At 65.1% G+C, this 26,244-nt stretch overlaps 1 protein-coding gene across 2 annotated transcripts; it reads right to left on the bottom strand.

Annotated features, from left to right (window-relative positions):
• Window positions 1–12: 12 nt before the first annotated feature.
• PTDSS2 (phosphatidylserine synthase 2) lies at window positions 13–26,244 on the bottom strand. Of its 2 annotated transcripts, none has more exons than XM_045821121.1 (12): window positions 26,051–26,244; window positions 20,361–20,462; window positions 12,751–12,833; window positions 9,325–9,392; window positions 2,828–2,962; window positions 2,470–2,520; window positions 2,098–2,211; window positions 1,824–1,942; window positions 1,320–1,434; window positions 1,106–1,251; window positions 838–1,023; window positions 13–719 (listed from the first exon to the last, which is right to left on the bottom strand). In XM_045821121.1, the coding sequence occupies exons 1-12, from the start codon at window positions 26,206–26,208 to the stop codon at window positions 575–577; spliced, it is 1,422 nt and encodes a 473-aa protein (XP_045677077.1). In that variant the 5' UTR covers window positions 26,209–26,244; the 3' UTR covers window positions 13–574. The 2 variants fall into 2 exon arrangements, with proteins under 2 accessions (XP_045677077.1, XP_045677078.1); XM_045821122.1 differs by having other exon boundaries at window positions 1,106–1,215.

Below are 26,244 nucleotides of genomic sequence, written 5' to 3'. Positions count from 1 at the left end.
GGACAGCGAGGGTGCAAACCTCAAACCACCTTCCGTTTATTTGTTCCGTTTGCTCGTGGAGATGACCATCAGCTCGCGGCCAGAGACCCCAGGACCCTTCCTTCCGACCGCGGGCGCTGGGCCTTGGGGTTCCCGACCTGACGCCCTGCCCAGAGACCTCTTCCCCTGCCCGCACCCCTGCGGTCAGCGGGGCTGGGGGAGGCCCCGGGAGGACGGCTCAGGGCCGCGGCGCAGGCCCACCCGTCTCGGCCGTCTCGGGAGTCGGAGGACCGTGCCAGCGACACGTGTGGCCAGGGGGCGCGGCAGGGGCCAGTGGAGGAACCGGCCGGGCCCTCTGGGTGCCAGGGCTCGGTGTGGTCCAGAGGCAGACCACGCAGACAGCGGGCCGCTGCCCCGGACAAGCGCCAGCCCCGCCTGCCGGCCGGAGAAGGCTCCAGAGCCAGGAGCACGGAGCACAGTCGTGCGCACATGCCCCCCGGCGCACGGCAGCCAGGACGGGCCGCCCCCTGTGGAGGCTCCTGGTGGGAACCAGAGGCGGGCGAACAGCAGGCCCGGTCCCCGGTGGGCGGGCAGGTCAGTGCAGAGCCGGCGCCGCTGCCCTTGTGGCCTCCGAGGGCCCAGGCGGGCACCCGTCCTTGCTGTCCACAGCCGTGCCCTGGTCGCCGCTGCTGCCCTGCTGCTTCTGCCGCCGGGTCTCCTTGTACCGCAGGGTGATGTCCCTGAGGGGGAGGGGAGGGCGGCGCGTCACCTGGCTGCGGGCGGAGGCCTCGGAGCCCGCCCTGCATGGCCGGGGCGGGGAGCACAGACCCCTGAGACCCCGACGCCCGCGCCCCTCACCGCAGGAAGAAGCGCCAGACGGTCCAGGTGAGCACGAGCACGGAGCCGAGCGTCCAGCACTGGGCGATGTAGAAGGGCAGGGACAGCGTGAGTGTGTGGGGGTCGTACTTGACCACGATGAGCAGCTCCGTGGCTGTGATGGCGGCCACCAGCCAGGCCTGCTGGCCCAGCTTCTTGTGCGGCTTCCTGCGGGGGGGGGGGCACGTGGTGAGGGGCGCCCCGCCTCGAGGCACCCCCCCGCCCCAGCCCGGCCCGGCCCGAGGCTCACGGGTCGTCCATGAAGTCGTAGATCTCCCGCATGGCCACGCCGCCCACGTTCACGAAGAACACCAGCCGCAGCAGGACCAGGGAGTGCTCGGGCGGCAGCCACAGCACGAACTTCAGGTAGAACGTGTTCAGCTCTGCCAACAGAAACTGCGGGCAGGAGGGTGGGCGGCGAGCCCCGGGCCCGCCAGGCGCGTGCGGGAGGCTGCCGGCCTTACCACCAGGATGATGCCGCACACGGCCAGCCAGCGGCGCAGGCTGGAGGCCGGCTTCCACTCGAAGCGGACCCAGCTGTAGGGCGTGAACTGGAAAGCGATCCTCTTCATCTTGCCCCTGGAGCCGGGGTGGGGGGGTGGGGGTCAGCAGGGTCCTGGTCCCCTGACCTGCCCCCAGGCACCACGATGGGTGGGAGAGGAGACCCCACCCCCCGCAATCCCCCAGCTCTTTTCCAGAGCCGTTTCTCTCTCGAAATCCAAGTGAAAAGGACAGAGCTGGCAAACGCTTTGTGGGGTGCCCGCCCGAGGGCCGCTGGGGAGAAAACGCCGGTCAGGCGGGGCTGGCTGCCGTGCAGCCACTGCGAGGGCTGCCCGGGTCCAGTCCCAGGCGGAGACCGTAAGAGGCAAAATCCTCGCCTGTCACCCCGCCTGGCCGGAACCTCGGGGCCACCTCCAGGGCCCGTGCGGACGCCCGGTGCCCCGGAGCAGGGCCCTCGGGGGACGTACTTGTAGGTGGGGATGTTCCAGAGGCCCTGCCACTTATAGGTCTTCAGCGACAGCCACTCGAGGGTCTTCATGCCACAGTAGATGCCCAGCCCGTTGCAGACCAGCACGTCCATGATCCACTGTGGGGGGGGGGGCGGGCGCCGTGGGCCCTGCAGCTCCGTCCGGCCCCCCTGAGGGCACCCTGCACCCATGTCCCCCTCCCCGAGGGCGGGGCAGTGGGCCTGGGCCCCGGGGACAGGCCAGGGTCGAGCCCCCCCCCCCGCCCCCAACCTACGTGGTCCCACCAGCACTCGCTGAAGTTGGGCAGCTGGTGCTCCAGGCTGTACTCCAGGAACTCGAACATGACGCTCACCACCGTGCACGCCCACCAGTCCCGAATCATCAGGGTCTGCGGGCGGGCGGGCGCGCGCGCGCGGCGGTCAGAGGCCTCGGGGTCTCTCCACTGTCCTCCCGGCCACCGGGTGCCGAGGACGGGTGCGTGGGGGCCCCGCCCACGGCTCCCAGGCGGTTCAGGAGCCCTCTGCACAGCGGGCCCGGGTCCAGCCGTGGCCCCCAGGCCACGCCGCCCTCAGCTCGGACCACGCTGCGCGGCCCGGCCCCAGGCCGCTGCGGACCGGGCTGCCCGCGGCCGGCCGGCTCGCCTTACCTTCAGGTACCAGCCGATGAAGTGTGCGGGCACGAAGCCGTCCAGCTTGTCCTGCGGGCGGGGGCCGGACGTGGGCCTCGCACCCCCCCCCTCCCCGGCAGCCCGGACCCCTCCTGGCCCCTGGGGCCGGCCTCCCCAGCAGCCGCTCACGGACGCTGCCCCCCCCCGCCCCCGCCAGGGCCCGTGGAGCGGTGCCCGTGCCGGGACCCAGGGGCGACCCGAGGTCTCCCGCACGGGCGTCGTGGTGTGTGTGGGCGGCACACCCCACCGTGCGGTGACATGGGTCCCAGCAACACCCCGCACAGGGCAGCACTGGGGACCCCTCCACACGGCCCCTGGCCCCCCGGCTGGGCCTCACCCAGATGTTGTGGAAGGGGTCCGTCTCATTGTCCACGTCGTAGATGAGGCAGTTCCCCCCGTAGTCCCTCTCCGGCAGAGGGACCCCCAGCCTCGGGTCCACGTACTTCAGGAACTGGCGGCCGTCCTGGACGGTCTGCAAGGCCAGCACCCGGTGAGCGGGGCGCACCCTGCCCTCACCGTCACTGCGGCCGCACGTGGGGTCCGTGGTGCGCAGACGGCACGTCCACCGGCCGCGTGGCTGACGCACCACCGCCCCCTCGGGGCTGGGCACACCGGGGAGTCCTGGGGACACTCGGCACCCCCAAGAGACCCTGCCGGGTGGGGCCTCAGCCGTGCCTTCCGTGGGAGGGACGGGGGTCCCAGCTGCCACGTGTCAGGGCAGCTTGTCCCGACACGCAGGCGCCACCACCGGCAGACGTGCGCCCTGGTGGCAGAGGAAGGCGCCCCGCGCGCCCCAGTCCAGGCGGCAGCCGGGGGACGCGGCAGGGAGGCGGCGCGAGGCGTTGCGGGCAGGTGGCACTCAGACCGGCGCTGCCACGAGGCCCCGCGCTCCACGTGGGGGCTCTGGAGGGCCCCTCAGGCGGCGACGTGACACGCAACCGAAGCGCCCGCACGGGGCGGTCACCGCAGCACCTGAGGGCGGGAAGGGCTGTCGGAGCCAGTGGCCGGCCAGCAAGCGGGCGGATCTCCGGACACGCGACACTCGGACGGGGAAAAACGGGACCAACAGGAGACAAATGTCTGGACACCCGAGGGCCGGCGCCTCCGGGGACGGCAGACGGCGATGTTCCCTCCGTCCCCCGCAGAAGCCAGCGGGGCCCTGACCCTCGGCCTCCCTGGCCGGCGCAGCCCCCAAGGGCGGGCGGGCCGCGGCCGGAGGAGAGGGGGCAGGCGCGGGGAAGGAGGGCGGGACGGCGAGGACACCATCCGCAGACACACAGGCACATGGCTCGGCACGCTTGCGGCTCCCTGCTGTGCCCTGAGGGGCCCCGACACCCCGGGGTGAGGGGCAAGGTGGCGCCCAGGCCTCGGCCGCAAGCCCTTCCTCCCCTGAAGGGCCAGGGCTCCTGGGAGAGACGGCCGGTCCTGCCGGGCAGGGACGACGGCCCAGGAGGGGCCTGGAGTGTGTTCTGGCACCAGAGAAAGGGGCGTGCTCAGAGCTACACGTCACAGCGGCCCCGGGCGTGGAGCCCGGCCAGCTGGAGCGCCGCCCGACGGCTGCAGGTCAGACTCCCAGCCAGGGCACACGCCCCCCTCCCCGGGAAAGCCAGCACCGCATTTATCTGTCGATCGATGTGTAACTGTGTTACTCCCTCCCGCCAACTGTGTGAGTCCTCAGAACAAAGGATGCACCCTCTTGGCTCTCTGGCCACCAGGCCTGAGGCTGCCCAGCCGCTGGCCATGCAGGGGATCACCGCCCTATCTTTCAGCCGCCCTTGCTTCTGCCCTGAACCTGAGCCTCTCACCACCCTCACCCCCGCTAGGCCTGTCCTCTTCCACGGGAACGGAGCACTAATAAACTCTGATGTCACGCTAGCAGTTGCTGACCTGTAATTCTCTCTCCTTTTCAAGGTTACATTTATTTACTTATTTTTAGAGAGGGGAAGGGGGGGAGAAAGGGAAAGAAATATCAGTGTGTGGTTGCCTCTCAAGTGCCCCCTACTGGGGACCTGGCCCACAACCCAGGCATGTGCCCTGACTGGGAATCGAACCAGTGACCTTTTGGTTGGCAGGCGGGCACTCAATCCACTGAGCCACACCAGCCAGGGCTGACCTGTGATTCTTTACATGTAAGAGGAACCAGGTCTCTCCCGCCAACGCTGGGATGGACAGGAAGACAGAACCCTGGCTCCGTGCACAGGACATGACCCAGTATCCAAAAAACGCTCAGAAACCCACCAGAACAGCAGCAACAACAGAACCATCAGAACAAACAAGTTCGGCAAGGTTGCGAAACACAAGGTTGATGCACAGCGATAACCGCGTTTCTACAGACGGGCAGCAACCACGCCCACAACGAAACAGGGCAATTCCACTCACAGGAACAGCAGGAACGCGCTCAAGAACCACAGGCGCCGCTGCAGCAACTGAGGCCCGAACAAACCGGCAGGCCCCTGCGCCGCGGCGGAGGGTGACCCGGTCAGGCACTGCACCCCACCTGCTGCCACAGAAACGAACAAGGTGACCCTAAAAGGCACATGCAAACGTGGGAGACCTCGCAGGACCAAAGCCGCCCTGCAAAACAGGAGCAATCACCTCCCAATTCCACGTCCCGCTGGAGGGACATTTGATCGAGGCCCGGCCAGCGCTCCTCAAGACTGTCCAGGGGACGAAGCAGGGAGCACCTGGTAACTGCCACAACCCCAGCGGGCCTGGGGGGACCTGACCCTAAAGGTTTTGGGATCCTGGGGATTAGGGTGTGGACCCTGAGAAAGACACCTGCTAAGAAGGGCTGTCGGTCGCCAACGAGGCTAAAAACCAACTGACCAGCTATCCCACCCACAGCTTCGCAGCCGGCGGCACGGGAGGCCTCCCACGTGCCCCACCTTCAGGGAGCAGCGGGCACTGCCGCCCCGAGCCAGGAGCAGACGGCCTGGGATCCTGCTTCAGCCAATAGGACTGAGGCTTTCCTCATCCAATCCAAGCTATGCAGCTCCGCCCAATCAGAGTGGCTCTATCCTGACCAATCAGCGTAGTGCCTTTAGACCAATCAAACTAAAGATTTGGAGCCCTCATTTGCAAGAGGATGGACCAATCAGGGGCCAGGGCAGGGACTGCTGTCCCAAGAAGCCAGCACCCTGAGGCTCTAAGCCCCTTGCCTTCCGCACCCAGGGCTGCCTCCCGGCTGGGTCCCTCCAGGGCAGAGTGAGCAGTGCGGCCAGAGAGGGGCCAGGTCTCCTGGCGCTGCTGCGGCGGTCCCACCGCGGCAGAAGCCTGCTGCTGGCACTGCATCGTTTCCTTCCGCACCACACCCCACACCAGGGGTCGCTCTGCGATGAGCTGGCACCAGCGGCCGCTGGCTCACAGGGGAGAGTGGAGAGAATCTGAGAAACTGGACTTTGGTTCATAATGAGGCACTGATATTGGTCCCTAACAGGAAACTGGGAGCAGGATGTATAGGGCCTCTCTGTACTAACTTTGCGATTTCATCCCTCTGTCCTTAGATAAAAGCTTTATTTTAAACTAACAAACAAACAAATACAACAAACTTGACAACAAAAACATCAAAAGTCAAGCTGGTCTCCCAGAAGACGGAGGGCCCCCGAGCCCGAGAAGATGGCCAACATCAGGAACCGCCAGGGAAGTGCAAGTCAACCACAGGAAGGACGACCCCACCGCTCGCCCCCGTGAAGGTGGCTGCTGTCCAACAATAAAAGGTGAAATAAGGAAAAGTGACAAGTGTTGGAGAGGAGGCGGAGGCACTGGAAATCTGTGCACTGTGGGTGAAAATGCAAAATGGTGGACATGCCGTGGGAAACCAACGAGGAGGTTCCTCAGGGTTCAACGTGAAACTACGTTCTGACTCAGCGATTCCCCCACGTGCATGGTCCCAGGAACTGGAAACACCGGCCGTGGCAGACAGCTGCGCACTCACGCTGACAGCGTGTCCGCAGCTGCCGAGAGGGGGGCGCAGCCAGTGTCCATGGACAGGACAGACATGCAGAACGTGGCGTGTCCACGGGATAGAGTATTACCCAGCCTCAACAAGGAAGGAAACACTGACTCATGCGACAATGTGGAGGCACCTGAGGGTGTTATTCTGAGTGAAATGAGCCAGACACACAAGGGCAAACCCTGTGCGACCCACTCGCAAGAGGTCCCTGCAGGAGTCAGAGCCACAGAGACGGCACACAGGACACTGGGAGCCAGGGCTGTGGGTGGGGGAGTGCTTCATGAGGAGGGTCAGTTTGGGAAGATGGAAAGTTCTGGAAATGATAGTGGTGAAGGCTGTACAACTGTGTGAATGTGCTTATTGCCACTGAACTCTGATCTAAAAATGAAGGTGAGGCATTGTAAAAATGTATTTATTTTAGAGAGAGAGGAAGGCAGGGAGACAGGTAAAGAAACACCGACGTGAGATACACCTATCAGGGGCCTCTCATATGAGCCCTGACGGGGGACTGAACCCACAACCCAGGTGTGCGTCCTGGGAATCGAACTGACGACCTTTCGCTTTGCAGGAGGACACCCAGCCAACTGAGCCACACCCGTCAGCGCAAGGTGGTAAATTTTATATTTTGTGTTTCTTACTAAAATTTAAAAAACTCAAATGTTGAATGCGCTGTAACAAAGCTAAAACACTGCAGAGAACTCTACAAGCACCCGTGCCCATACATGTGCATGTGTGTGCATGGGATACTGGTGAAAAGTGGTAAGCTCTCATCATCGATTTCCTGGTCTGGCACTTCCGGTGTTCACGCAAAATGTTCCCACTGGGGACCTGGGTGAAGAGTGCCCGGACCTCACGGTACAATTCCCTACAGCTTCTCGTGAGTCTAGAATTAGTTCAAAACAAAACACTTCAAATACCCCCGAGCTGAAGATATAAACGTAACGTGGAAGACTGTGAAACTTCCAGAAGAAAATACAGGAGGAAATCTTGACATCGTGGTGTCAGAGACCACGCCTCCGCCGGGACAGCGGACCGGCGGCCTGGGGAAGAAAGGATGAGCGCTGCTCCTGGAGAGGAAACCGCTCCAGCACCAGACCTTGGGCAGGGGCTGCTGAAAAAGCATCAATTTCTTTAAAAGGCAAAGAACTTGAACACTTCTCCAAGGGAAAGTGTGCCTGGCTAACGGGGGCACAAGAAGCTGGTCACCATCAGCCACCGAGAAATGGGACGAGACCTGCCGCTCCCCTTAGAGGCTGGAAGGAAGCGCCTGGCGTGCGGAGCGCGGACCAGGGCCAGGCACCCCGAGCCCGCGGGCTGCTGCGGGGAGAGCGGGGGCGGGTGCTCTGGGGCGCAGCGGGCAGCCCTTGGGTGTCGGACAGCGCCCAACGTGGCGCCGCAGCCCAGCCCCGCGCGCACGGCAGCGGGGGAGGGGCGCTCGCTGCAGGGCCACCCCCGCGGCCCCGACTAGAAAAGGTCTCCCAACATCTGCCGCAGGGCAGACAGGCACATCCTTGTCAGGGAGGCGCGCGCGCGCGCGCCGGCTGCACTTCAGAGACATGGACGGTCACACCGGTCGCAGGAGACTAGAGGACAAAGCGGTGGGGATGGAGGGAGAGCAGCCCCTGGTCAGCAGGGCGGAACGGGACTGTCCTCACTGCGGTGCTCACGCAAACACGAACAGGTGTTGGAATTCGCGGGGCTGCACACCTACCCCCCAAAGTACAATTTACCCGGCGACCACGACCCTCGCGCCTCGCTCGCTGACAGATGTCGGAGACCGCGGACCGCCGCTGAAACGGGCGGTTGTCAACCCAGGCAGAACGGGGAAACTAGTACAGCAGACCCGGGCGGCGACGAACCCCGGGCTGGCACTTACTAAGGACACGCGCCTCCCACCTCCCCCGACCGTCCCGCAGAGGGGCCGCCAGGAGGGGACGGCGCGCGCGAAGGCACGGCGGGTCAACCGGAAGCGAAGCCCCTGGCGAGGTCAGGCCGCAGGTCCGCCCGAGGCAGTCCGCGCACGGGGAGCCGGGTCAGGCGTGCGGCCCTCCCTCCGCCGCTGCGACCCTTGCGCAGGTCTGGGTCTCCCGCCGCTCCCAGCAAAGGCGGCCCACCTGCTCCCCGCCCCGGAGGCCGGCGGGGCCAGGCCCCGAGCTCCGCACTCAGACCCGGGTCTGCTGAGAGGCGATGTTCGGGTCACCTTCCGGAGGTCCCCTCACAGCCTCCGCCCATGGGCGCTGGGCTTCAGCCTCACTCCCGGGGGCCTGGGGAAGGACTCCTGTGGTTAACTGGGCAGGATTCGGGGCCAGCCTAGAGCCATCGTGCGCACGGGCCTCCCTCGCAGACCGAGCCCGCAGCCACCGCACTCGGCGCGCCCCCATGCAAGAGCTCCTGGCACCACCTTCCCACCAGCAGGCTGAGACCTGCCTCGTGCCCCTGGAGCACCGCGCCTATACCTCACTTATATTACACGGACCAATCGGAGCAGCTCCATAACCACCAATCAGGACACAGAAAGCTGACCACTCTGGGTTTTTTGGACCAATCAGACTGTGCAATTCTGGATCCCTCATTTACATAGAAATGCACCAATCAGGAACCAGGGCAGGAATTCTCTCTATAAAGGGCAGCCTCCCCATCATCTTCAGAACACATGCTTTCCATTCTCTCCAAGCCTGTCCTTCCGCCAGTTTGCTGACTGTTCGTGCGAGTCAAGTCGCCCTTCAGCACCGTCTTCCATGCACCGATTGCGGGCATTGATTCACAGCTCTGGAGGAGCTCCTGTGCAAAGCCTTCTCGGTGGCCTCGCACTCAGGGTGGGCGTGGCCACGGCCACATCATCACCTAACACTGCGGCGTACCCCAGCAAGGAGAGCACTCACCTGGAAGAGGATGAAGATGAGGAAGAGCTCGTAGACCACGCTGACGCACAGCCAGAACCTCCAGTAGGCTACAAAGACAGAGCACAGCGTCAGGGCCCGGCCGCCAGGTCTGGCAGAGCCTCGACAGAGCAAGGCCTAACTCGGAAGTGAGCACCGTTGCTCTCGGAGGTGTTTCCTTCCTTGTTGTCCACTCCAGTCCCTCACGCTACTTTCCCTCGCCTTAGCGCAGCAGCACGGAGGGACGGGGACAAGCACCGTCCTGCGTTTACCTGCAGCGTTTCCAGCCCTCAACGCCACCTGCAGGAGGTCTGGGTGGATACTTTTGTCGTGTCAACACAAGTCTTTTTACCACTGGTAGGGCAAGTTTTTATCACAAATGAGTACGAAATGTCATTTTTCTGCACTTGGGAGGATCAGCTTTTTTCTGATGCCTGGTCACCATGACCTGTTTCAGGGGACTTCCTCAATTTTGGTCACAACACGTAGGAACTCGCCCCTGTGGTGACTGTGTCAATGCCTGAAGCTGCTAAGAGCAGATCCTGAGTGCGCCCATCGCCAGAACTGATCACATAAAGTCAGGGAGGCGGTGACGGTTTCCCACTGTGTGCGTGTACGGAGTCTCCACGTCATACGCCTGGAATGCCTTGAACTCATGCTGTGCCAGGCACTTACGAGGAATCCTCCCTCTACCACCCGCCTTCCACTCTGTCCAGCAGAAGCTGTTTTCAGTGCAGGGTGAGATGACCTAGAACTAGTCTGAAATGCAAACGGTAACTTGTATCTCCCGAGAGTCTTGATGATCCTGCTTAATGAAGGCCCAAAACTCTAGTTTCCCTTTGCTGACGCTGGTCTAGGGAAACCTCAGGTTCTCCGTGCACAGCACACCCCCAGCTGGGGCCAGGGGTTGGGGGTCCCAGTCTGTTCCATTCTGGGGGGAGGGCTCTGCAGTGCCAGGCAGCGTGTCCCCAAGAGTCTCTAGGGCCAGCCCAGCATCCTCAGGGGCCTGTGCTTCATTTCATCTGCTGGAGGACAATCAGCCATGAAGAGGTACTGGCGGGCGGAGGCAGGTCTACACTTGTGATGTGAGCCCACGAGAGGGTTCACCTCGCATTACTGTTGTTCGTGCTGCAGCTGCAAGCCTCCCTTTGCCCACTCCGTGTAACAAACCAGCCTGGCACAGGCAGAAAACACCAGCACGGTGGGTTGTCAGGGAAGCCTGTGGGTGCAGTTCCGGGGCTGGAGACTCACAGCTGGGGACGGGCAATGCTCAGAACAGTCCCCGTGGCCCAAGGGTTGCTGTAGGCAGGTGACAGATCCCTGAGAGATGGGGCCTCCCTGCCTGCAGGTGCTCCCCACAGCACGCAGAACAAGTGTGAGGGCGTCTCCTTCCACACCGCTGCCTGCCGTCCTTGTGCACCTGCAGGCCCCACGTCCCCCTGGGCAGAGGGCAACCTCAGAGTTCCTGTCTCTATTGCCTTGTAGTGCCTGCCAGGGTCTCTGACAGACTCGGCCCTCCCTGCACATGTCCACCAAAGGAGGTTGGTCTCCCGTCTCCCTGACTCAGAGCCCATTCCCCACACTCTTTCTTCCTTCCCAGTCACAGATGCTGGCTGCCTTGACAGCCCTGACCATGCCTTGGTTTGTCCCAGCCGTCGCAGGGAGCCAGTGAGAAGACACCCCAGATCTGAGAAAAGGACATCTTTCCCACGGGCAACACCAGCTTCCGGAGGAAGCAGTGCCCGGGGGGCCAGCGGGGAGCTGCACCCCACAGCGCCCCCTCTGTGGAGGCAAAACACCCCTCCCGCTGTCCCCCTTGGCGGGCTGTGCAGGGCTGCTCAGGGGTTCGCCTGCCGGGAGAAGCTGGAGGGTCTCCTGGCACGTCCCAGGCTAACAGGACACCTGGAGTGCTCCAGGCCAGGCCACCACATCCTTCGCAGCGAAGCTCGGCTCAGGGCTCAGGCAGAGCCACTGAACTGAAAGGAGGGCCGAGCAGGGCCCAGGCGGATGGGGGCCGCCGTCTCTCTGCAGGGAGCTGGCTTCGCACTCCCACGGCTCCGAAAAGCCACAGTGGCGGCTTTCAAAGACCACTGGCCTCCCACCATCTCCTGCCGCCATGGGGCCAGACGCTGGGACAGGCAGATGCCCACCGGGCAGCTGGACCCCGGCAGGGCCGCCTGTCCTGCTCCTGCTCTGTCAGCACCTGGTGCCCTCGAGGGACACACCACGCCTTCCTTCCACAACTGACCAGCTCTGGCTGGGCTTCCAGCCAGGCTCCCTCTTCCCTCCAAATCGATTCAACAACCCGACTGCACCCAGTCTGCACTGCGATTTCAGAGGTTTCCAGACCGTTACATCCCGGTCCCACCGCTCTGGTTTGGGGCCACACCGTGCTGAGGCAGGGCTGCGGGTGCAGACCCCGGGCGCGTGGAAAGGCCCCCAGCCCTCAGCATGGCCGTGCCCTGCCATTCGGGTGCCCAGAGACAGGCAGCTCGCTGACGAGCATGGTGCTCACTGGGCCGTGGACACATCCCTCCTGAGGGCCACTAGGACCTAGTCACGGCCCCGCCTCCCAGGCCTCTGTCAGACGGGGACCGGAGACGTGCGCACAGGCTCGCGCCAGTTACAGCCGGAAACCCCTAACAACACAGCACGTGGAGCTGGTTAAACCAACGGTACTGCGTTCAGATGACGGCTACACAAGCAGCCACTGAAAATCCAATCATCAAATGAAAGATCAGGAAGTTGCTTGTGTGAAGGCTGAGGTGGAACACACGTGATTGGAAACCACTCACGTGACAGGACTCCACTTTTCAAAGCTCAGTATGTGCAGACACACACAAACACATTGAAACTTAACAGTAGTTATTTCCTGTGAGTGGTATTTATTTACACTTAAAAACATCTAATGTATTCTCAAAATTTTCTACAATGAATACTGCACACACTCCTGTGAGAAGAAACACAACCAAGCTGTGCCCCTTCAGGAGAGCTGGGCGCGCCCTTGGGCTCCAGGACCCGAGGTCAGTAGGACTCCCCATAACTTCAGGGGTTGGGGGACACGGCCAGGACAACTCACTGCAGCAGACAGTGTTTTGATGGCAGGGTGGACGCCTCTCACCTGAGGCCGAGCCGCCCGCTGGGGCCCACCCCGACCCCACCGGGTGGCCCTGGGGAAACCTCGTCTGCAGAAGAACCCCGAGGGAGACGGAGGGGGCGGACGGGAGGGTGGGGACGCTGCGGGGCAGGACGGGGAGGCAGCGGCTGCAGGAACAGGAGCACCCCCCGGGGCGGCCTCAGGTGGCAACGGTGCGGCTTGCGGGCCAGGAAGGGGAGGGCAGGACACGCACACCCTGGCAGCACAGACAGAGCGACCGCTGGGAACAGAACTGCCGCGCGGGCACACACGCAAACAAAATGGCTAGTTACCTGGATGAGGTCTGGAAAATGGCCCGTCTTTAGCTTGTGTGACTCCAAAACATAAGAAAACCAAAATACTGGCCACAATACCTCTGCAAATAAAGAACAAACAGCCCCTCAGTGTGTGTCAGCGCAGGTCTGCACAGCTCCTGCCAGGCGGGAGACACCTCTGGGGCGCCCACACAGTGACAGTCCCAACCCCAGCGGGGCAGGGCAGCTGGAAGCAGGCCCTGGGGGGCAGAGCCGCATGACCTGGCAGCAGGTAGGGCCGGCCGGCCGGCCGCCTGCCCAGGCAGACGCTGGGGGAGAAGCCCTCTTGCTGGGGGCCGTGCACTGTGCCCAGGTCACTACCGTGACACCTGGGCTTCCCGGGTCAAGACGCCCAGTGCAGACCCACATAGACACCATCATAAATTCAGTCGCTCTCTCCTAACTGGTCTCAGGTTCATTTCATTGTCAGTCCAGCCAGAAGAACTCCCCAGTTTAGTGAGCCAGCCAGCTCCCCAGCAGCCTCCCTGGCCTCCTCCTCCTCAAGTTCCGCCGAAGTTTAGGGTGGAAAGGCCTCCCTCTGTCTTCTCAATGTAGATCGGCAGGGAAACACATCTGTGAGGCTGGCTTCCTGGGCGTGGCGACTCTCTCCGGGTCTAGAGGCACCTGCTGAGGCTGGGTGGCAGTGGCCTCCCACCAGAGACGGGGCGAGGTTTCTCCTTCTGTCGCCTTCTACGTCCCAGGGGCGTGGCTTCCCCTCCAGTCTCCGTCCCCTGGAAGGTGCGCCTACCGGGTTGCGCCTGGTGGCACGCTGAACAGACCGGGGTCCCGGTGTCTCTTTCTGGCCGTGCCAGCTCTCGTGGGAGCGTGTCATGAGAAACCTAGACCGTAAGGGCCTGTTGTCTCAACACACGTCACCTCACCGTCAGTGCCAGAACAACCCCATTCCAGGAGCGCCCGCGGGGGCCAGGACCAGCCGGCCTGCGGCCAGAGGCGTCTCCTGTTTGGTGGAGCCTGGAGACCCTGTGTGCATGCCACCATCCAGCGGCCTGGGTGACGGAGGCTGCGCTGCGTCCCCCTGGGGCGCGAGCTTCTGGACCTCACGCTGAGCCTGGGGAGTGAGCTCCAGCCGTCTCCCAGGAAAGCTGCCTGGCTGAGGCTGCTGTTGGAGGCGAGAGATCCCTCCAGCACTGCCAGCCAGACAGAGACCCTCTGAACAGGAGAACCCTCCGACCTGGGAACTGTGAGAGAGCTCTCACCGTAACAGTGGTTTTATTGGCTCCCACAGGGAGACCCAACTATTCCAGAAATAAGTACAAAGAAATGTAACTGCGAGCCTCACAGAGAGAAACTGGCTCGGGAAGCCTCACGGAGTCTGTGTTCTCCGCTCCCCAGGTGCTGAGGAAACACCAGAATAATTCACAGTTAAGAGAAAGGGGCAGGTACTGGTGGGAGCCAAAGAGGCAGGCAGACAGGGCAGCCAGGGCACCCCTCCCACAGGGCGGCCGTCAGAGGTCACAGACCCGGGGGGGGGGGGAGTCACCGAGTGGATGCTGGAGGGGTGCCAGCACAGGCTGCCACCCGCCACCCCAAAGGCCAGGCCGGGGGCACATCCGGGGGCCGAGCGAGTCTGCCCTGCTCATGGGGCGAAGTGCAGGACCCTGCGGGCAGAAGTCGCAGCGAGACGCCCTGGGCCGGCAGTCGGCCGGTCCACGAAGGGGAAGGTCGACAAGACCAGGGTCCTCGGCCCTTTCTGCTGAAGTGCCGGGGCACGGAAAAGGGGCAGCCGCAGGACCCACAGAGTGGAGACGCTTGGGCGGCGGCCCCGAAACCCACGGAGGGGCCCCGGAGCGTGGGGCCAGGGGGCGCCGGCCAGCCCTGGTCTCCGGAGTCTTCGAGCCTTTGTCCTCGAAGCCAGACTTCACACGGAGGCTCAGCACGGCACCAGCACGTGCTTGTGGCCGCGAGCGCCAGTCCTGGGTGGGCTGGGTGGGCGCCGTCGCCAGGGAGAGGCTCCGAGAACAGGCATCTGCGCGCAGGGCGCACCCGCCCCAGCCTCCAAGCGGGACACCGCCTCACCGAGCTCAGCACCCAGCGCGGGGTGCTGTCCCAGCTCGGGGTGCTGTCCTTCCCCCACGGCCGGCAGGCCAGGTCGCGAGAACTACAGAAAACTGGCCTCCGGCAGAGCAGGTGCTCTCACGAGGCTGGGGGGGCTGATGAGCATCACCGGTTTGTGTGACTGCTGCCCCAGAACACGGCTGGTTCTCTGACCTTTCTGTCTCCCGGACAGAAGGTAGGAAGTCCTCCGACGTTAGCTGTGCTAGGAGCGATGCGGCGACACCCCCGTGAGCGGGATGGAAGCGCTGGTCTCCCGCCCCGAACGCTCCCAGACTCCGAGCCGCTCCGCACGCACCGGCACCCCCCACCCACCCCACACTGTGACACTGCGTCTGCCCGGGCTCAGCGGGAGGCTGTCCTCCTGGAGACTGGGCACACTGCCGGGGCTCAGACGGGGAGGGAGGTCGCACCTGAGAGGGACACGCAGACAGCCGGGTGGGACCGCAGGGCTTTAAGGAGCTACGTGGGAGACTGACGGACAGACAGGAACCAAGGAGGACCCTGGGAGGTGCCGCCCGGCGCCCCTGCAGCCTCGCCAGGTGAGCGGGCCAGGGTGCTTCCTGGCAGGGTCAGGAGACTGGAGCTGTTGGGAGGACCCACAACCGCAGGTACCGCAGACGAGGTCCTTGCCTTGGCCTTGCTGGCCCTGAGAGGTCCAGTTCAGTCTGGAAGCTCCTCATGAAAAATGCCGGCAACACGGATGTAAAAGAGCCCATGATGGGTGACAACGACTCTTGCTGCTGCTCCTCCTCTGCAGGTGGCAGGCCAAGTGCACGGAAACCAGGCCACTCGGCCGCCAGCTGGAGACGCAGGGGTGGCCGCGGAGAGAGGGAGGTCTCGCTTCGGCAGGACACCTCACAGCCCCGCTCCAGCCCCGCTCGCGTCCTTCCGGCCTCGCTCCGGCCTGCAGGCTGGACTGGTCCCTGGGTCCCTGCGGCTCCGTCCGACACCTGCCCGTGACTTGCCATACTCCTGTCCCCTCCGTTCCCAGAGTCACTGAGAACTGACGCCGCCCTCCGCCCAGGGCTGCGAGAGCTGTGCCCGGGCCGCTGGACCCCAGGGCCCCTGGGGCAGACTCCGCACCTCCGGCAGCACCGGACGCTCGAGCCGCAGGCAGGAGCACCTGCCGGTCACGCCGCTGCCCCCCGACCTCCAGACGCTTCGAGACCGACGCCTGCACGTCTCCCCCACCCCACGGCCCACCTTCAGGACCCAGAGACCGGGAGTGTGTCGGCTGCAACCATCAGCCATGGTTTCTCCTGTTTCCGGAGAGGCCTCTTATTACTACCGCCTGACTCCACACACCTGGGCCGAGCCTGGGGCGCCCACCTGAATCCCCGCCTCCCAAAACGAGACAGCCATTCGAATGAACCGCTCGCACATGCGAGGCCGGGTCCACGGGACACGGGACCCCCTGCAGACCCAGCACTTGCTTCCCAGGAAGCCTCGGGGGCGGGTGGGAGGGGCTCAGAACAGCTCCCCGAGGCCTCTCTGCACGGGGTTCTTTTGAGCGGAAGGCAGTCGAGGCCCCACGGGCTCGAGAGAAACTTTCACCTCTCCCTCGAAAAATTTAAATTTGTGGCCTTGCTCACTGTAAGAGTTACTACCAAAAATACCTTAAAAAAAAACTTTATTTATTTTTAGGTAGACAGGAAGGGAGGGAGAGAGGGAGAGAAACGTCAATGTGTGGTTGCCTCTTGTGTGCCCCCCAATGAGGACCTGGCCCGCGGCCCAGGCATGTGCCCTGACCGGGAATTGAACCAGCGACCTTTCAGTTTGCAGGCCAGCACTCAGTCCACTGGGCCACACCAGCCAGGGCCGGAAATAACCGGTTTTCATGACCCGCCCACGGGGCAGGGCGAGCACCTGGTTGTTGGTCTGTGCATCCCCTCACCCCGCACTTCCCCCGCAAAGCCGCCGTCCCTCACTGGGTCCTCAGCTCCGCACGGCCGTCCACCCCTCGTCCTGTGCCCGCGCCCCTCTGGCAGGCAGCACCCCCACGCACACGGGAGGCTGCAGCCGGTTCTTCCTCCTGTCCATCTGCCGTCTCCCGCGGATCTGAGTCACAGCAGCCGAAGGAACCTGGGAGGGTGGTCTGACCTGGCCACCACCTGCTGAGGACGCCTGGGTCCTGCCAGGCTCTGGCAGCCGCGCGTGACGCTGCCGTCGGGACCCGTGCGCAGGCGGCTGTGAGTGTCCCACAGGCGCATGACGTGGCCAGATCATGGCTCCCGGCAGTGGCCACGGGAGGGTCCTGCTTGTGGCCTCGCCAGTGCAGGGGGCGGGTGTTTTTAAGGGTCCCAACGGGTGCGTGGGGGTGTCTCAGCTTTAGTTTGCGTTTCCCTGACGACGAGTGTGCTCACTGGCCATCCATCCGCGCATCTTCCCGGGTGAGCCGCTGCCCAGCTGCGCCGTCCGTCCCCACTGTGGGGTCCGAAGGGTTCTCCGCGTGCTCCGGGTACAAGCCCCTTGTCAGGTATGTTCCAAAAACACCCGCTGGCAGCCTGCACCTGTCCTTCCCTCCTTGTCTCCACGGGCCCGGCCGCACTCCCGAGCACACGTCTCCATGCGGAACGTGTGACCGTCCCGACGTCACCGACAGGAGAAGCGTCACTGAAGGGCGCGGCGCCCGCACGCGGTGGGGCAGCCGGCGACGAGCCGCCGGGCCCTGCGGGCGTCTGGCCGGGTGGAGGCGGCCACAAGACCTGGGGGCAGCGGTGGTGGCTGACCGCACTGACCACACTGACCACACTGACCGCAGGGCTCAGGGAAACGGCCCGCATCCCCGAGTGGCGGGCCGTGCGTCTGTGGGCGCTCACTGTGCGCGGGTGCGACTGGGCGCGGCGGGTCGCAGGTCGAGAGGCGGGCCCAGGAAGAAAGCTGACCCTGCTCCCCTGGGGTCACGGAGCTCACCAGGCCCCCCAAGAAGAACAGTGGTCCACAGGCCACGAGTAAAAGCATACGGAGAGCAATTTCCTGAATTTCCAACAATGTGTGCATTTATGGAAACAAGCACAGCCTGCACCCGAAACCTTCCCCTGCGCACTGGAAGCTCCGAGGTAACAGGGTGCGCAGCCAGCCCCCGCAGCCTCCCCAGACCCGGCAGGCCAGCAGGGTGCTGTCCCCAGAGCACCTGCAGCCCCCTGCACTTGGGAGGGGCTCCCAGACCGCTCCTCGGGGGCCCACTCTTGCAGGGGGTCACCTTCTCCCCAGGACAACACCTGCCTGATGATGTGACCACTCACCTCTGCCCACACTGCGCAGGCCCGTGGGGACACTGCCTCCAGGCGGCCAAGGCCTGCCTCTCGGGCCTCCCCGCCCTGCTGTGCCACAAGCCCTCCACGCCGACGTGGAGCTGGGCAGGAGAGGGCGCACTCCAATGGCACCCCTCGTCCCCTCCAGGCCCCAGGTCAGCATCACCAGGGACAGCCCAACAGGAAAGGGGTCGGAGGACCCATGCCAGCCAGCACCTCGGCCAGCAAGAACTGCCGCCTCCCCGAGGCCAGTGCCCTTTCCTCCAGGGAGCCTCCCGGCAGACCCCCCTTTCTCCCCACGGACGATCACGCCTCCCTCCGCCTGCTCAACACTGTGGCTCGCTCGTCCCTGCTCGAAGTTCTCTGCTGCTCCCGAGGACACCCATTTTCTCCCGGCCAAGTAACGGTCTGTTTCACCTTCGCGGTCCACAGACCCAGCTGGGTGAATTCACAGGAAAGTCCAAGCTCTGCTCGGAAACGCCCCCCTCCTGGCCAACGCCGGCTCCTGCCAGCAGCCTCTGCTTCCCCTGCACCCACAGGGCCCTGCTGCAGGGAGGCAGTCCGGGGCGGGGGGCTGCCCACAGGCCCAGCCTGAACCCCACAGCCCATAGGTCAGCGGGCAGAGGCAGCGCTGGGGAGAGGTGTGGACCTGGGGGCTGACACCCAGCGCTCGGGGAGAAAAGGCAGACCCAGCACGGCCGGCTGGGGGGGGGGAGAGGGGCAGAAACCCCACAGACAGTGGGGCCACAGCTCCAGGTGAGGACAAGGTGGGGGCTCCTCGGCGGAGCAGACCCCTGGCAGCCATTCCCACCCAGGAGGCCAGCTGGGGGACGGGGCCGGTGGCAGGTGGGCCAGCACCTGCCCGGACAGCAGGCCGAGCGCAGGCCCGACGGCTGCCGACCCGACGGCTGCCGACCCCGGCAGAGCGCAGCTCGCTCCACACCCCCCAGCAGGTGCTGAGACCCTCACTCCACAGAACCGAGGGCTGGCTCCCAAGGGGAAGCTTCACGGCCCCAGCCCCACCCACCACAGCTGACCAGCGGCCCCTGGCACTGCTGAGCCTTGAGTGCCTCCCCCGCCTCTGTACCCCCCAGTGCCAGGCCCCTGCTGGCTTCCTCCTGCCGTCCCACCAGAGCATGCGGGGCCCAGGCCCCAAGATCAGAAGAGCACTGGGGGTCTCGTGAGCCTGGAGGGGGAGCGGCGAGCCCACCCAGAGTGAGAACACCGCAGGAATGGGGTGTGGAACCAGCTCGCCCTCCCACACGTCCAGCCCAGAGCCCACGGGACTCAGGCCACGGACGTGGGCCTGCGGCCAGTCTGTGGGAGACGCCCTTGAGAAGACCGTCCGCCCCTTCCCCCCGAGAGGGTCTGCCGGACAGCTGCCCGGCATCCGAGAGCCGTTCCAGCGTCAGCGTGGAGGCAGCATCGGACGGTGCGCACTGACGGGGGCCTCCCTGGTCGCAGACACCCCCGCCCCCGACACCCACACCTGCAGGCGCGGCACCAGGCCCCACACCGAGAGGGGTCTGCTTGCTCTCTGTGCCCCTCCCCAGCACAGGGCCCATTCTCCCCCTGGCCTGTCCATGATGACAGGACTGTCCGTGATGACAGCAAAGGTGTCCTTTTCTGTGAGTGAGGACAGGGGCTCGCTGCCCCTGGGACTGGAGTGGGAGCTTTCCGCCCCGCCCTGACCTCGGGGGGGCACAGGGGCTGCAGGCTGAGCCCAGCAGCCAGTGGCCAGTGAGCTCGGGGATAGTGCCCGTGTGGCGAGGCCTGCACGCAACCCAGGGCAGGTTCTGAGAGCTCCTGCGCTGGTGAGAGCACGTGGGGATGCGGGACAGCAGCACCCGAGGGTGCCCGGGAGCCCCTCGAGCCCGCCCCACCCCTCGCCCCACGCCTCTCCTCCACCTGGCCGCGCCCGAGCGCCAGAGAGCAAACGCTTCTCGGAGTTCCGAGGCCACTCCAGCACATCTCCAAACCTGAGCAGGGGCCCAGGGACCTGACTTGGGGCTGGCCGCCACAGGACCCGCGCCCTTGCGGACCTGCTGTGGGCGTCTGGAGGGGGCGGGGAAGGGAGACTCGCAGGAGGAGCCCTTAGGCTGTGGGGTCTGATGCTGCCTCTGGGTGGGTGGTGCCGGGACGGAGGCACCCTGAGCATGGGCACTGGCGGCCAACCCCCCACCCCGGAACTGCTGGGGAGGGGTCTCAGGGGCCGAGGGAGAGGCCACGCGGGGGCGGCGCCGGGCCGGGCCTGCTCACCTCTTGGTGTTGTAGGCCGTGTCCTGAGGCGTCTCCTCCAGCAGCGTCACGTAGCCGAGCACGCAGGTGAGGATGAAGAGCACGGTCAGGGTGTGCGCGCGCCTGCAACCCAAACACACAGCCGGTCAGGGAGCGCTGCCTCCGCGTGTCCGTCCGGGTAGACGCTTCCAACTGTGCAGGGCTCGGAGTCCAGCAGAACACCCTCCAGACCCAAAGGGCAGGCGGGAGAGCGAGGGCGGGACTCGGGTCAGCGCGGCTGCGCGGAGGGAGCTGTAAGGCGGTCTCAGGCGGGCGGAGGGGCAGTGGCGCCAGGCGGCACCAGACGGCCGCCTCTCCCCCATGTGCGTCCTTTAAAGCACGCATGGCCTCGCGGAGGGCGCAGGGCCGTTTACCGTGGCCCTGGAGCTGCGCCCTGCACGCCAGACCCAGAGTAAGCGCGTGGCGGCGTGGTGGAGCGCACGCAGAGGAAGGCGGGGCGGGGAAGAGCTCCCAGCGCGCAGGTGTGTCGGAAGCGCACGCAAGGACCCAGACACCACGGCGCAGAGAGGCGGCTCCATGGACCCGGTTCTGCCGCGCAGCGGGCGCAAAGGTGCGTCGCCGCAGGGTCTCAGGGGGCGGGCAGCCCCACTGGGGGGTGAGGGGCTCCAGCAGCCACTTGAGCGAAAGCTCACAAGGCTGCGCACCCCAGGCTCAGGGTCACAGGATGGTCACTCAGAGAATACAACAGGCCCAACAGGTCACGGGACAACCACTCTGGGGATGGGGTCGGGGCCTAGGACCACGTGCTGGCAGGGTGCAGGGCGGGGTGCAGGCCAGCGGAGCAGTCCCACAGGCCTCTGAGGAGGCGGACCCCAGAGAGCGGGGCAGGAAGGAGCAGGCAGCACGGCCCCTGGGGGGGCGTCCCAGGGCGCACACAGCCTCCAGCAGGTGGCCCAACAGTGTGCTGGGCTCCCAGGGGTACTGGGAGGGCGGCGTCCACCAGGGAAACAGATGACCTGTCTCAGGGCCGCGGCCACAGGACCGATGGCCACCCCGCCAGGAGCGCCCTCGTGCCCAGGAGGTGCCTGTGACAGAACAGACGTGGTCTGGGCACCCTAGGTGGGAGGGGGGGAGACCGGATTGGCGAGATCCAGGACGGATGGGGGCCGCTTGGGGCAGCCAGCACGGCCGCAGTGGGCACAGCGTGTCCCTGCAGGGGCCACAGGACAGCGCCAGACCCCCGCCCTGTGTCCTTCACACCACTCTCCTCGCACTCAGAGGTTTTCTGGTGGTTTCTCCAGACCGGGCCATGCAGCCGGGGCAGCTATGGCCCCGCATCTTTCCTCCATCTTCAGGACACAAGGTCACCTGAAAAGACAGCCCCTGCCCCTGACATGCGTGTTCCTGACCCTGACACACGTGTGTCCACGCCGCCACTCAGGCATCACCCTCGGGGCCCCGGGAAGCAGAGAGGAGGAACGGAGAGGACCGCCCCCTGTCCCGGCCGGGCTGGAGGGGAGGGCGGCGGCGGTGGAGAACTCGGAGCAGAGCCCAGTGGTCCTGCAGGTGACACGAGTCGTCTTTGGGAAGGCTCCCTCCTCTGCTCAGCGGCAAACCCCCTGGGAAGCGCTACTGGCAGATCGCATCACTGATAAGTGGCTAACACCCAAAATATATGAAGAACTCGTGAAATTCAATAGCCAAAAAACCATCGGATTTAAAACGGCAGGAGACTTGAATAGCAGTTTTCCAAAGACGACCCAGAGACTGCCGGCGCACGCACGAGGAGACGCTGACGGTCGGAAGGACGCAAACCACCGCCGCCCGCAGAGCGCTCACACCGGGCAGGGTGGCCCTTATGGGTCAGGGTGGCCCCACCCGCACACCTGCCAGCCGGGGTCAGCGCAGGTGGGGAGAGGGGCCCCTGCGCTGCTGGGGGCCTGCACACTGGGGCGCGGCGTGGAGGTTCCTCGGAGAGTTAAAGTGGAACAACTGCCCTCGACCCGCGACCCCCGGCTCCCGGGCACCCACCCGAAGGAAACAAAAGCGCCCGCTGGGAAACGCGCGGGCGCCCGCGCGCACAGAAGCCCGGCTGTGGCGGAAACCCGGCCGCTTCCCGGTGCCGCAGACCCACGGTGACGGGTCCCCCGGCCGTCGGAAAGGACGGAACCGCACATTCAACCACGTGAGGGACCCCGGGGGCACCGGCTGAGATCGTCAGCCAGCCAGCCAGCGGAGAAAGCGAGTCCCGGTACCACCGGCTGTGACCGGAACCCAGACGCCCCAGACGCACGGGTTCCGGGGGACAGACAGACGGACGCAGCCGGAAGCGGGTGGGGGTGGGGGAGAGATGCGTGAGGACGGTCAAGGGTAAATAAATAACCCTGGTTTCCCCGACAACGCATTTTAAAACCCACTGTATACACTTTCTGTGCCGACAGCAGTGGTGCGCAGACGCTGCCCTGACCGGGGGCGTGGCTCCGCGGGCTGGGCGTCGCCCCACGGAGCAGAGGCTGCCGGTTCGATCCCCGGCGGGGCAGGTGCCGGGTGGCGGGTTCAGTCCCTGGTCGGGCGGCGCAGGAGGCAGCCCAGCGACGTTCCTCTCCCGGTCTCTCCTCCCCTTCCCTCTCTCTAAAGAATCAACAGGCAAGTATTTCCTCAAGAACAGGCACCTCGTTCCAGCTGGGACCACCCTCCGCGCATTCACCGTCACAGCACATCGGCAGACAGAGACGCAGTGTGGTCAGCCCGGTCTCCCCGGGCGGGGTGGGGGGCGGGGGGGGAGTGCGGCGCCCACCAGACCACGGCGGGCAGGGCGAGGCCGCGCCTGCGCCGTGAGCCTGGAGCCCTGCGCAGCGCCGGGACACGCAGCCGGTGGTGGCAGAGGAAGGCCCGGGCGGCGCCGCCCCTGGCGCTCCCTCCACGGCTCTCGTGAGGGCCCAGCTTGCAGCGTGGACACTTTTCCCTGGAGCGGACAGGCGGCACAGCGGGGAAATGGGGGTTTCGGCACCAGCTTCGCAACGCACTGGACCTGTGACCTTCAGCAACTCTGCTCGGCCCGTCCCTCGGACTGTCTACCCCGTCTTTGAAATGGGGACAGAAGCACCAACTTGCAAGTTAGGGGTGGGAAATAAAAATGTCCCTCTAGGTTGGTCCCACAGAGGGGGTCCCTGCCTCGCACACAGTGTGTTTCCATGTGTGTGGCAGCAAGGGGGGCGGGGCGCTCAGCAGGCTCCACCCTGGGCTCCGGTGGCCGAGAGCTCTCTCCCGGAGGCTTGGGTCCTGTGACTCGGGCAAATCCTGTGACTCCAGTCCCTGGGCCAGGGTGACGGCGCGAGGACAGCTGGCCCCCTGCCACGACGGGTGGAAAACACCCGCCGTCGGCCGCTCCCAGCGAGGCCCACGCTCCCTGTGCCGAGTGGGCGGGGAGGCGGGCCTGCCAAGAGAAAACTCGAGGTGTGGCCGGGATGCCGAGCCCACGGCGGCGCCTCGGCCGGGAGAGGCCAGACGCGAGGGCTGTCGCAGGCGCGCAAGGGGCATCGTGGCCGGGACGCTGACTGCATGACCGAAAAGACAACAGCTGGGCAGTCAGCTTCCCAGATGTGGGCAAGGCCGGCAAGCCCCTCGCCCGGTGACTGAGAGAGAAGGGTGTGCTCTGGAACCTGGGCATCTGGGTGCAGCACCCCACACCGCGGCAGCTCCCGGGGGGACAGGCCACAGGTGGGCGAGAGGCCCCGAGATGCTCGCTGCAGGGCAGCGTGTGAGGCTGAGCACCGGGCAGCCACTGCCCACACAGCACAGCCAGCGCCTGGGTCGGGAGGGACCAGGAAAGGTGGTGTCCAGTGGCCATTCGATCGATCTGCAGGTGGCGAGTCACCGTCACTTCTACGGGGCAGGGCGCCAGGCCCCACAGCACCCCCCAGACAGTTTTCACACGTGAGCAGACGCATCTGTGCGCATTTCCTCTGACTCTGCGGATGCTGAGGTTGCCACTGGAGACCACAGTAAACGGAACCCCCGTGGTCCTCACGCCCACTCCCAGGGGCCCAGTTCGTGGGAGCCCACGCCCTGTGGCTGACACGTAGTAACAGAAAAAGCCTCAACCCCCGTGTGTGGCCTCCACACCACCATCATGGGCCCAAACAATCACCCTTCTTCGAAAAGGAAAATCTTAAAAAGCATGGTTTTGAGCTGTGCAAAAGTTCCTTTGAGTGATTCCAGAACATAAACTCATTTCCACAAATATGTATTTTCAGCCTTTATATTAACTTTCTGTAACATTACATTTTAAAAAGGTTTTACTTATTTTTTAGAGACAAGAGAAGGGAGAGAGAAAGGGAGAGAAACATCAACCAGCTGCCTCTCACGTGCCCCCACCAGGAACCAGCAACCCAGGTGTGTGCCCTGACCGGGGATTGAACCGGTGACCTGTTGGTTTGTGGGGACAACACCCTGCATCCCTTCAGTGAACTCTGTGCCTCTTGCCAGAAGCTTCCTGCTCAGTGCTAGAACAGTCCCTGGCACCCAGTAGGGGCTCAGCCACAGTGTTCCAGGACCTCCGAGTCTCCAGGGGTCATCAGGTGGTCTGTGAGAAGGTGGTGCCTCCCTCCTGCAGCCCGAGTGGGACAGCTGGACCCAGCAGTGCTGTGTCACAGCTCTGGGCCACAGCCCTGTGGACACCCCATCCCTCTCTCCCCCCACTGGCTGCTTTGCACCCCAAACAAATTACCTCCCCAGAGCTGGGCTCCGTGGCCACCCCCCTGCTGCAGCTGCTGGCACCCACAGGAGGGGAAGCCCAACACCCGCCTTCCTGTTGCATCTCCCCTGAGTCCGGCACAAACCGGGCACCAGACGGCCTGGGCACAGCTCTCCTGACCTTTCTTCTCTGTGGCACTGGCAGGTTCTCCCTGCTCCCTGGTCAGACCTCTGATGAGCCCCACCACGCAGGCCTCCTAGGGCTGCTGCCACACGGCACCCCCTTGCTGTGACAGGGCTGTCTCCCCCACGTGCTTCCAGGAAGCAGACACCACATGTATTCTCCCGTCCTCCAGGGCTCACCCCGGGAAACAGAGGCCAGCACAGTCTGTCCTTCAGCCGGACAGGAACGGGCACCGACCAAAGAAAAGCATGAACCATGCTTCCCAGCGAACGCCACGGGCGTTGAGTCTCTTACAAGTGAGCAGAGAACCTCAGAAAGGTGAAGGGCCGGACCAAGGTCACGGAGCACGCAGGCGGAGCAGCACCCCTGGGACCTGCAGGTCCCGATCCCTCAAACGCACAAAAACCGCATGAAGAGCACGGACTGTTCCAACAGAGGCGCGTGCCCCCACCCCCGACCCCACCGAGGAAGACCGGGGGACAGTTCGACCCCGAAGCTTGGCGGCGTGGCTGGGACACACACCCACTCAGGTCCCGACCGGGCTAAGGAGCTCGCGCTGCGCAGCAGCAGCGCGGCGGGAGCACGTGACGGAGGGCAGAGGTGAGTTCTGGACAGGGAGGTCAGGAAAAGCCGGTCGCAGGTGCTGCGAGTCAAGTCCTCCAGGATGCGGGCGACGGGGGTGGAGATGCTGGGGACCCCCAAGGGGGCCGGGCTGGGGCAGGGCGGCGCCGGTCCCGGAGTCCCTCGGTCACCCCCCTCCATCCAGGGCTCCGACCGACGTGGCCACGCCCCCGCGACCCCAGCCGGACCCCGGCCGCCCGCCGCCACTCACCAGAAGAAGGTGTTGGTGCCGTCGTCGTAGACCTCGGACTCGGTGCTGCGGCGGCCCACGGGCGCACCGTCCGGCGGCTCCTCCAGCGAGGCCTTGCCCGCGGGTACAGGGGACCCGGGCCGCTGCCCCCCAGCGCCCCTGCGCTCTCCCCGCCGCATGGTGCCTCGGCCCCGAGCCTCTCCGCCCCGCGCCTT

The sequence above is a fragment of the Phyllostomus hastatus genome, unplaced genomic scaffold, assembly GCF_019186645.2.
Source record: "Phyllostomus hastatus isolate PE091 unplaced genomic scaffold, TTU_PhHast_1.1 phas_scaffold_443, whole genome shotgun sequence".
Classification (NCBI taxonomy): Eukaryota; Metazoa; Chordata; class Mammalia; order Chiroptera; family Phyllostomidae; genus Phyllostomus; species Phyllostomus hastatus.
The sequence above is the reverse complement of the archived record's forward strand: the minus strand, read 5'-3'. Positions and strand labels throughout refer to the sequence as shown.

Excerpts from the sequence above, each read along its gene's own strand:
- PTDSS2 (XM_045821121.1), bottom strand. The coding sequence starts at position 26,208 with ATGCGGCGGGGAGAGCGCAGGGGCGCTGGGGGGCAGCGGCCCGGGTCC. Across the intron at positions 12,834-20,360 it reads ACGGCCTACAACACCAAGAG|AGGTATTGTGGCCAGTATTT; the intron begins GTGAGCAGGCCC and ends CTTTATTTGCAG. Across the intron at positions 2,963-9,324 it reads TCATCTTCATCCTCTTCCAG|ACCGTCCAGGACGGCCGCCA; the intron begins GTGAGTGCTCTC and ends CTGGCCTTGCAG.